Source organism: Thermobia domestica, chromosome 2 (assembly GCF_964235325.1).
Source record: "Thermobia domestica chromosome 2, izTheDome1.hap1.1, whole genome shotgun sequence".
NCBI classification, from domain to species: domain Eukaryota; kingdom Metazoa; phylum Arthropoda; class Insecta; order Zygentoma; family Lepismatidae; genus Thermobia; species Thermobia domestica.
This window is the reverse complement of record NC_137455.1, coordinates 122,985,088-122,997,199: the sequence shown is the minus strand read 5'-3', so window position 1 is coordinate 122,997,199 and position 12,112 is coordinate 122,985,088. Positions and strand designations below refer to the sequence as shown.

At 33.9% G+C, this 12,112-nt stretch overlaps 1 protein-coding gene across 3 annotated transcripts in view; it reads right to left on the bottom strand.

Moving 5' to 3' along the window:
- Positions 1-12,112, bottom strand: part of LOC145675219 (uncharacterized) — a 72,253-nt gene that overhangs the window by 38,334 nt on the left and 21,807 nt on the right. For all 3 annotated transcript variants that reach the window (XM_081745605.1, XM_081745599.1, XM_081745601.1), the window contains exons 5-6: positions 9,830-9,979; positions 6,044-6,139 (exon numbers count right to left, since the gene is read on the bottom strand). In XM_081745605.1, the coding sequence (XP_081601731.1) occupies positions 6,044-6,139; positions 9,830-9,979 (246 nt within the window). The remainder of the gene's footprint in view (positions 1-6,043; positions 6,140-9,829; positions 9,980-12,112) is intronic.

Here is a 12,112-nt window from a genome sequence, read left to right as displayed (position 1 = left end):
AAGGTTGTGAGGAGAGAAACAGGCAAAGATGATTTTAAATCTGCATTGTAGAAAATGAGTTATTTTATGAAATTCGCAGTTAGGTATTGTTCTAATCCATTGTTCCTAGCTCTTCTTATGTAAATTGTAGTTATCCAACTATGGTTCCATATTTGATCTCAATTTCCTTCAGGGTTTAAAAATCGGGATCACTTGTTTAAATGAATTTGATTTGAAATTTTTCTTTTCCGTGTTATTTTTTAAAGACTGCAGAATCCTTGTGCAAGAATATCATTTGTTGTTAGTTGATTGATTAGAGTTTTAGCGTTTCTTTTAAGCACCAAGACTATACCAGACGTGGACCTTGAGCTAAACGTAATATCCGAACCTTCAAATTTCAAGACCCTTCCCACCAGGAATCGAAACAGGACTTCATGCATTGAATGTGCGAGCACTACAATAGAGCAGCGGGGAGTACACCATTCATTGTCCTGAAATGTTTAAAAGTCCATTTTCGACCTTCCCTTCGGTTTAGTTTTGCTTTCTGTCGTGTAAATAGAATTATTACATTCACAGATCGCTTTATATACTGATGAAGAAACGTCAATGTAACCAGATAGCGAGTTCCTTACACCCTTTAGAAGGTTCTAGTATTGTACTTATTTTTGTATAAAATGGAATGCCAATAGTTTTTTAACTTTATATTATTATTATTATTAAAAGTTTCGGATAGCAATAGTTGTATTTCTATGATGGCATTCATAAGATCACATTAATTCGAGGTCTTTCATTTCCTCCTACAATTATCAAAAAACACTGAAACACGTATTAAATTATTTATCCAAATACACAATTTCATGTTTCTAACGTTACGGGATTTCGAGATATCGACATCTTACTATGATAATTATAATCCCAACTCACTTTTTCCTCCCCACCCAGTTTCTTTCCTTATAAGTAATATATATTGGGCGTTCTAAAAATGGCGCCCACGGACCACCGAGTACTATTTTACAGGTCAAAATAAAGCGAAAGTGTTATATGATGGTATACCCTCCGGGGCCTCCTTGAGCAGCTATGGGATATCAAAATTTCACTATGTGGCAACATCGCAGATTAACGGAACCATTAGTATTAATCTACGAATCCATCAAGCAGTTACATCGATTGCTACATTAATAAGTGATGCTACTATCAATTTATATCTATTTTAACAGACATCTGAAAAGAATCGATGTAACTATTTGATAGATTGGTAGATCTATTCAATGGTTCTTTATCTGCGGCGCTGTCATACAATGCAATTCGCGTCTCCAGATGAGGACACGAAAAGAATACAAATATATATATATACATATATTGCTTTATTTTGATTTATACAATAATGCCCTGAAGTCCGTGGACACCATTTTTAGAACACATGATATATAAACACTGTAATACGTATATAATTACTTGAAATTAGATGTTCAATACCAAATTTTGTCTCTAATCCTCCGAGATTTTAGTATAGTAATTGCCACCCCTTCCTCGTCGAATTTCCACAGCATTTGATTCAGCACACTTCATAAACATCCACCTAGTTTAATGTTAATGCATATCACTGGCGGATCCACGTGGGGGGCGGAGGGGGCGACCGCCCCCCCCCCCCCCCCCAAAGGTCTTCTACTTCCAGCATGTATCGTTCGGAAATACAAATATTGTCTTTTCCCGGCCGATCCAATCTGTGTAACAAGCCTAGTAGACTCTAATCAAAATGTGTGGTAATTAATAGTACTTAATACAGACATATTTGAATTGTGAATATTTCTGTCCGTAGTTCCTTGGGACGGTTACCATAAGCCGCAAACGAGAGAGAATGATTCATACGTTGAACGAACAGCTGTAGGAAGAAGGAAAGACGGCTCACTCTGTGAACTAAAAATTATATTTTAAAATTGTGTCCTAGAAAAAAAAATGTGGGGATGGAATTCAAAACCTGAAACTTCAATTACCTTTACCTTGAATAAAGAGAAATATAGAATATTCAGCGCTCCTTACTGTAAAGCTCTCTAAATCTGACATGGGACTTTTAGGTTGGTTGGTTGATTGATATGTGTTTATGTTGTTCGTCAAAAGTGATGCTTCACAGAACGAGAACCAGAGTTTAAAGTTGGATCTGAACCACTGTAGTACGTTCGATGTTCACTCATTGGGTATCAAACCACAGAACCTCATGCATCAAAGATCAAAAGTACCGGAACTCTCGCTAGATACTACATCAACAAAGAACTGTGACTTTTGAGGTTCAACACGGAAACATTCAATGTGACTTTTAATGGCATTTCATCTTTTCTTGGGAAATAATACAAGCTACAAGCTGTTGTGGTCCTGATCTTCGCACAGGCCAAACCACTTAACCCAGCTATGCCTGAAAAAAATTCTATTAATTGTTTTAATCTTTTCTATATAGCACATATTATTGCCTTATGACGGAGAAAAAGGCAAAAGAAGATGATGCCCCACTTCCAGTTTCACCGGGAAGGGGTGTGCTTTAAAAAGGGCCAGTAGAAAGCACATTGGATTGATAGAGCATACACGAGGACGCCTTAAAGTCAGCATTGCAGAGTGTCCTTTTAAAAGGCATATCTGGCATATCTGGGTTAAGCATATCTGGCATATCTTTTTTAGGCATATCTGGGTTAAGCTAGAAACTTGAAATTCGGATAGTAGATAGGATTTGTGATCTAGGATGCCACTAAGGAAGGATTTTTTGGAAATTCAAAGAAATGAAGGGGGAAAGGGGTGGAAATTATTTTAATAAAATGGTCATCACTCCAAATCCCTTAAGGTTAGAGACTTGAAATTTGGATTTGGATTTCTCATTTAAAGTAATTTGACACGCGTTTCAACATTTTTTGATACTTTAGTAAAATTGGGAAAAGAGGTGGAAAGAAAAGGGGGCGAATCTTTGAAGGTTAGAAACATGGAATTTGGTATATGGACTTCTCACTTAAAACAATTCAATACATATTTCTGCGTTTTTGTATTCTTTTCTTCTTCTTCTTCTTCTTCTTCTTATTATTATTATTATTATAAGATTCCTATATCTCGGGATCACTTACGCCTAGATATATGAAAGTTGCTTGTTTGATTGTTCATTTAAAATAATGAAACATGGATTTGAGCATTTTTTGCCAGTTAACGTAGGACAAAAACAGAGGTGAGGGTTCACTAAAATATTTGTTAGGTGTTTGAATTTCGTGACAGCGTTTTAGCTCAATCCAATTCTATATGAAAGAAACAGAAGGGAGAACGCTAAATATTGTGTCACAGTACTACGTGGAAGCATTTGCTATATTGTGTGAAGCCGTGTTCCGAACAAATTGGAGGTCTGGGAGCGAAATCCCGCCTAAGCGAAGACTACTCGTACTTTTATTCTTGTTGTAAGCATGACTATAATTATACGTTTCTAAATGCTGCTTTTAAGAAATTACCTAATAGAGTCAATTTCCAACCTCCTGTTCCTAATCTGGTCTAATGCGGGTTTTTCTTTACATACTCAATTATACCACTGCAAAAGCGGAGCATTCGGTCCCGGGTTCGATTCCCGGTAAGGGTACATTTTAACGAAAAAGGTGGTTCGAATTCCACTATAATTAGTAAGTGCACGTCTTCTTCAGCCGTCATGTCATAACCATGGAACGTTAAACTCAAGCAACAAATCAAAATACCCTATGTACAGAGGTCTATACTTTTGTAATAATGTCCTATATTTGTCTTCTTGCTCTCTCCTGTTTAAGTGGAAAATTCCTGGATGTACCACAAATTGAATTCCTTACACATTCATCTTTAAATATATCAATTGAGTACAGTTGGGAGCTTTTCTTGAGAAATGAACAATTCCATGGGTGTCAAAGTTTATCAGTCAGCGACTCCCCAACTCCTCGTGAATCCTGGGTTCTATACCAATCATGGAAATGTTTTCTTCACCTTTGATACATCAGAAGATTTTGGTATGATTTATATAGCCGCAATCTTAACGCGCACTTAAGAAAATGTCAACAATGTTGACAAACTGAAATCATGGTGAAAAACGAAACGTAACGGAAATTCAACATCTTGCCCTCAGGAGATGTTCTTCGCATAGCGCCAGAGATCAAAGATGATGTCCCTCTCAGAGAGGCACTGAAAAAAAATGTCATGGATACGGATCGACGACCGGAACATACCCTCGCATTCTATTGGATAATGAAATTGTTAGATTTATGTCAAGCTTCATGTTTTCTTGCGATCACTTTAGTGAAACAAAGAGAAGCTATATTTATATACACAGAAGAGAAATGGGACAGGCTTCGTAGCAGATAACAGATGACAGGATAAATACCATAGTCAATATAGCACTTTCTTTTGTGTAAGTACAATCCAATACAGCGCATCTGATAAATCGCAGTGACTAAGTGTGAAGTGAATCATGATACCGCCACGCCTCCGAAACGGAAGTGCGTATTTAATTTAAATCTAGAGAAAGAATATAATTTCATTTTTAAAAAAACTTACAAATTTGGATCATAAAATATAATCTGGGAATCAAGTTTACACCCCCCCCTCCAGCCCCGGATTCATATGTGTCCCATTTTTCCAAATTGAAATTCTGGTCACTTTGAGGCTATGCTCATCTTCCAGGAAGCGAACCGCCCCCTCCAAATGATTCTTCTGGATCCGCTAGTGATGCATATAGAAACATTGTTAGTTTCAACAAGATGGAAGTTTTGTGTACAGCTTTCCAGTTTATCAGAAAAGTAAAAGTAAGTCATACTATCTACTCAATTTCGACTCTAATGCTGGAGTTATTCATTTTATCGAAAAGAAGAAAAACAAGAAAGAAGAATAAATGAATTAAGAAGCCGTTCAACAAGTAACCGGTAAAGTTTGCATAATATATAGTAGGAATAACCCTTGACGCATCACAAGGTAACCGTACTCGCTCTTTTAAATTAGTACTTTAACGCGCATAGACACAATGTATACACTCAAATTTCATTATGCAGCGATCATGAGAATACAATTTTTATAATGCAGTTTGAAATTTTCATTGACCATTTCTCTTCTGAAATCTTCAACACAACTCTATCTTATCTTTATGATCACGGTCCTAGCTTCGTGAAATATATATTTCATTTAGTGTATGATGAGGTAAAACTGTTTGTTTTCGCACTCTCAGTGTGTATAACGCAGACAAGAATAAAACTAAAAATATTAATTATGACAAACAATTAACATGCACCACATGTAAAGCCTTAGCATAATAATTAGGTCGTCAGTAAACATAGCAAATTGTACATCAATTCGTAAAATTTGTACAAAAGACTAGAAAGGATAGGAAGATGCAGCAACTAGAAAGGATATAAAAACGCCGCAGCAAACTAAATCTACGTTTGAATAGTAAATTATCTAAATGTCATTGACAGATCTACAGATAAAATTTGTTTCTTACCTCGAAGTATTTCATTCAATTTAGTTTAATGCTGGAACTGTTCTTATTTTAATATATAGTCTATATTTTCAAACAGAAGTAACAGTCAATTAAAAAGATAAATAAATAAATAAAAATAAAAACTATGGGACAAACCATTCATTTAAATTATGTATCTAATTTGCCAGGAATATCAGTACATACATAACCTGGGCTTATTTGCATGCCACGCTTCTCTCTAATAAACTTGTTAAACGAAAATATAATAGACTCATTGTGACCAATTTTATATTAAAATGAAGGAACTTCGTTAAAATGCTACGTATTGTAAGGAACGCGAAGAATGACTTCCAGCATATTATTGGATAATTGGGTTCATTCACTTACTCGACCTACCTTTCTAATCCCTGAGACTTTCTTGTCCGTAATACAACCATTTACATCGAAACTGAATATACACAGCAATATCAACTACCAAACCAGGCAGGTAAAACATCCAAATATATAGCATTCAGTAAAACCAATGTTTTTCATATCCATTACTTTTAGGTAAAAAGTGAAAACATACAGTAAAATATTTTACTATCTAAAATGAAATTATAGTTTTACCTTGAAATAAACTTCAACTCCATATATAAGGAAAAATACCACTACAATGAATATCAAGACTGCGTAACATCCATTAAAAACGTGAGTGTAGAAGCTCTGAAAATAATAATAATAATAATGCAACCTATTGAAACAAATCAGTGCAATAAATTATAGACAATTAATAACGTTTTTCATAGTAAAACAAAACATCAACATTAATTTCGAATTGCATTTCTTGAAAATATACAACACTTTTAAAATTTCCAAAACAGATTTTACTATACGTGTATCGAAATAAGAAAAATTTAAGAATCATCATTCCCTTCCGCAAACTAGTCAGAGAAGGCCTCTTTACTGTTTAACTATATTTCATATGAAAAAACCACATTTTTCTTAACTAACTAACTTACAGTTCAGTATCAATACTATTAATGTACGCGGACAATCAATTCTATACATGTTGTTGATCTGTTAAATGTTATTTCGATGCATTTGGCATTAGAATATACTTAAATTTGATTAAAACAGATATAGGTATAGAATTAAATTGCGAAATAATAACAATGTTGGGGTATGTCTCAATACCCAGTATTTTCGATTCAAAGATACACGAAAGGATAGACGGTTTAGACATGGGCATTTCTATACTTCTATTATAGGCCAGTATAGTTACGAATCATTTCGAATGCAACACTTTTAGAAAGCGAGAGCGAATACACTACAAAACAGACATGTAAACAACACTTTATGAACTGACTCACTGTCATAAAATAATGAGTACTTTCGGTTGACGGGGAAAGTTGAAATTTGGTATGATTGTAGCTTGTGGGGACTAACCCACAGAAAAATTGCCAAAAGTTTGTATATTTAATTTTTAGAGGATCTAAGGGGGATGAAGAAATCCACGTTATTTAAATGGACCTTTTTTTGGACCTATAATCTCATATTTTAGGTACTTCGAATTGGAATAGAAACTTGAAATTCGGTATGTTTGTACGTTTTCGTTAGCGTTACCTAAGTAAATCACTAAAAATAAAAATCTGCGACTTTAGAATGATCTTAGGGGAACTGCAAAAATTGTTCCCATGTTATTTATATGGTACATCTTCTACACCCCACAATGTTTAGGCACTTCCGTCACCATTAGAATGATGAAATTTGGCACGATTGTAGCCTTCCAGAACTAATCCACAGGAAAATTGCTAAAAGTAAATATTTGTAGTTTTTAAGGGGTCTAAAGGGGAGATGAAGAAATTCCCATGCTATTTAAAAGCGCGTTTTTTGGGATACAAACTCTTGTCTTCTAGGTAGTCGAAATAGGAAAAGAAACTTGAAATTCGGTAGAATTATGTAGAACGCTGGGGTTTGGGGACAAAGCCCCCAACTGGCCAAATTTAGGAAATATTAAGAGCAAATGCATGAAATTCACTCCGGATGCAAAGACTGATACGTAAGAGATCGAGGCCGTAGGGAGAAGAAAAGCGGGGGTCAGGGAGCGGACCCCTAGCTAGCCAAATTTACACTTCATAAAACTGTTGAACAATTGCACAGTGCTTCAGGAATGAATCCGATATATCTAAAAATTAAATTTACACTTGATTTTGAACTGGACTTGCTTCATATAATGTTCAATAGAATGCAATAAATTCACATACAATTTATATATGAATCAAGTAATCTAAGTGGATATTCTTAGAATATTTTTATTTAAAAATTATAACACAAACTTTGAATATCCTTAGAATGTCCACTAAAAGGGTTTTCAGTAAGCAGGGAAGTGGATTTTCATTCCTTTTTGGCTAAAATTATCACTTAATTTGAACAAAATTGCCAAGAAATATGGTTTACTGGCAAATTATAAATCCCAAATTAATCTTTTACTGACTATTAAAGATATTTCATGAAGAAATGTATACGTAACGGAATTTATGAAGCTATCAGTGTAATGGCTGAAACACTTATAACCGAGAGAAAAGTCGACACCAGAATAAAGGAGCAAATACGAGACTCTAAAGATCAAGAGCCTACGCAGTTTCAGGTCTATTCAAGAATCTAGGGACATCCAATTGTACCATCAAGAAAGTCAAAATCATCCAAAAAAACTACATCAAATATTGAAAAAAGGACTCATTGAATCTTATAACGAAAAAACCCAAGCCGGGATTGACTGAGGCTGTATTATCAAGGTTTCAATCAGAATTCTAATGCATATCAAATTTGAACTTACTCTTCATGCTCACTATCCCCTTGCCCAGGAGCGTGATAGTAGAGCAACTTGCTTATGAGTATACAGTTGTAAACTCTATGTGTGATATATTCTATGAAATGATGTGTGGATAATGATGATTTAATTCATGTTTCATTTATCTTTATGAAGATTTTATATTTTCGGTACAGAGTAACAATTGTTAGTTGACAACTTGTTCTCTTAATCATGTTTCGTGTTTTATATATAATTAATTATGTATGCCATTTACATGATTTCATTGTTCTTCGTATATTAAGTAAACGAGGATGAGACGGGCGGTTCTCGAAATCACTTCTCTGGGATACAGATAATGACAATGTAAGGCTTGTTTTATCATAAAGTTCATATGGTTAAAACAATACACATTTTTCAATACGGACTTATTCTCGTAATATTCATACAAAGAAAAGTAACGGCAAATTTCCAAAAATGAACACCCAAGAACTTCAAACAATACAATTTTATCCCTTTAATTTTCAGATTTATAAATGTTACTTATAATTAATTGATCTCGGTAATTGACGTTCCATAGGTTTATATATACACACACACATCAAAACATCTCAGTTATTTATTTAATCTCATTCATAATTTGAATTTTGTAATTGTTGATATTATAAAGAACGATTTATATTCTTTATTTCCTTTCGTATTTCTTGCAAGCCTTTTGAGTCACTTTCTTAAAGAATATTGTATATTTTTTTTTTCAATTCAAAATGATTTAAGATACAGTAAATAAATCCTTACACACTTTTTGTTTAATTTCACAATTGAGTACTCAAATAATATAACTCAGGAAAAAGGAACAATAATACAAAAACTAAATTATAAAGAAACTGACAATACATAATGATAATAATAAACTATGAAACTAAAGCAGACTGAAAAGTAGTAGCAGAAAAAATGTAAAAATAAATAAATAAATGAAAAAATAAAAAAAAGAATGTCTGATATTGTTAAGATGGAATGATGGAATGCAAGTAAGTGTCTTTTCACCCCTTTAGACACAGAAGAGTATAGATAGTGGGGATGAGGGTTTCTGACATTTGTTTAGTGCTGGTGCAAGTACAAGATTTTCCAAAGGTCGAGCTCTCGTAATAAGGGTGTTGAAACGATTTCAGGACAGGTTGGAAATAACTGCAACAAAGGAATTCAAAAGTTGAAATGAAAAATGAATTACAAACACGAAAACACAATCACTGTAGTAAACACTTTTGTACACGCTTCATCAGGGAAGGGTGAGCAAAAGAAGAAAGGAAAGAATAATTAACGAACAAGACGTGGAAAGAGTTTTGATGAGCGCCTGGAATATAAGTGTGTGTATTTTTTTTTTTTTTCACTAGTAATAGTAATAGTATTAATTATTCTGACTGTTGGCAGGTCCTAGAACTAATGAGTTCTTTTTCTTTAGGTTCAGGCCTTGAAATGATTCTTCTATGTTTCGCGTTCTTCAGCTTTCTCTTTTAACTCCCAATATCTTCGTCTATTTTTTTTAAAGTAACTAAAAACTATGTTTATTAACCAGAGAGTAGACTTTAGGTATTCTTTTATCTTACCTTTTCCTCCAAAGTAGTATTGGCTACCTGCGTTGTTATGAACTCTGCTAGAAGTAAGGAATACGTAATAATATTAAACGTCAGAAATCCTAAGAAGGATTTCGATAAGAACTGAGGTCTCTCACAACGGATATCTCGAAGATGGAAAACCTGTGAGTAAAAATAAAAATATAATAGGGATTATATTCGATTTCATAATCTTTCTTACCTACGTTCTTAACTTTCCCTATATGTCTCTCTCTCACACACACTTACTAATTGTATTTACCACATTCAATTCAGAATAAAAGTCACAAACTTTTATTTATAAGCATATGTTTTACGAAGAATTCAAATGCATAAAAAAAAGTTCTAAACATACTTGAAGTTTAAAGTACAAGGGGCGTTCAATAAGTTTTGTACAGATCGTTATATTATTATTATTAATTGCAATGATGATGAAATTTCAGGTGAACATACTTTGATCTTTTAACTACAAGGCCACGTCACTCAATGTAGTGTCCATCTGCTACGATGCATCTCGTCCAATGTTCTTTCCATGTCTTCAATGCACTTTGGTAAAATTCAGGTGACTGACTTTTGCACCATTGGTTCACACATGAAATGAGGACCTTGTTACTGTCGTATGTTTTTCCTCAAAGGTGGGCCTTCAGACGACCAAACACGAAGAAATCTGAAGGACTATAACAGGTTAATGAATACTTCATATCCCGTTTTCATCATTTTCTGCTGTACCATCATGGCTGTGTGATGTTTGGCATTGTCATGATGAAGTTTGCTGACCTTACCTCCGGCGTGTCTCTTGGTTTGCAGAGCACGTCGTACCTTATCCAGTTACAAATAATGATGCTCTATGTTAATTGTGGAGCAGTGTTCCAAGAAGTCTATGAAAATGACAGCGCACTGATCCCAGAAAAAGGCCATAATTTTCTAGCCTGAACTGGAAAGTATAGGGTTTTTAAACCGCTGCACCAACGTTGGATACTGGCGCGGTCCAATGTATGATCCTCATAACCGAAAGCAAATTCCCATGAATTGATGTGGCTGATTCATCATCGGTTTTGAACAGAAATTACGTTACCGACCGTTGTCGGGTCTGATGTCTACTTGGGTGTCCATTGTAATTTACCAGTGAATAACAAGAAACAACAATAATTACCATTTTGAATCCAAAGAATCAAAGTATCTTCACCTAAAATTTCATCATTACATTGTAAGTAATAAAAATATTATACCCATCATCTGTGTAAAATTTACTGAACGCCCTTTGAATAATTTGTACTGGAATTTATATAATAGTCCCAATTTTGTTAAAAAAAATATATATATATATATATGTATTTTCGTACAATTTTGACCGCAATACGCGGCAAACAACGATAAAGAGTGAAAGAGCAAGAAATATAGGTTGGAAAAATTGAGTTGGAATTATATGAAGAATCACTGACGTCGCAACAATCAAAAAATCAAATAAAAGTTATTTTACAATACAAGTATTCGAGTTTGTTGCGTTGGATTTATTTTATATGTTTTATTATAAAAATCACAAAAAATACGTTTTAAATACTATTTTCTTAGTCTTTTAATTATTAATAGTGACTGCAGCATAATGTTCCAAAGATTATCTATAAAATATTATAAATTTAAATTATTTCTCCTCTTCCATTTTCTCATACAAATAAACACTTATTTAGTGCAGCTATATTGAATATAACTGACTAATTTTAATTTGAATAAAAAGTTACATTGACCATTAAGAACAGTCTTCATTATGGATTCATTATATCCAAACAACCAAAGATTCATTATGGTGACTTAGTTTTGAAGAAACAAATTGTAAGTTAATACCTTAGCCGTGTATTTTTTCCCAATAACATTCTGTGAGTGTTATTTTCAGTGATTGGTTTGTTCAGGAACTTTTTTGGTTTTAAGAGAAGGCAAGTTTAAGGGAATTAAGGCCAAAGGTAAGGGAATTAAGGCCAAAGGTAAGGGAATTAAGGCCAAAGGTAAGGGAATTAAGACCAAATTTAAGGGAATTAAGGCCAAAGGTAAGGGAATTAAGGCCAAAGGTAAGGGAATTAAGGCCAAAGGTAAGGGAATTAAGGCCAAAGGTAAGGGAATTAAGGCCAAAGGTAAGGGAATTAAGGCCAAAGGTAAGGGAATTAAGACCAAATATGTTAAAATTAAAAAAACAACTGAGCTACAAGCTTCAAGATATTGTTGGCCGAGACGAAGACGTCAGAGGATTTGCAAGACATTGATATTACCGTCCTACAGAATAAT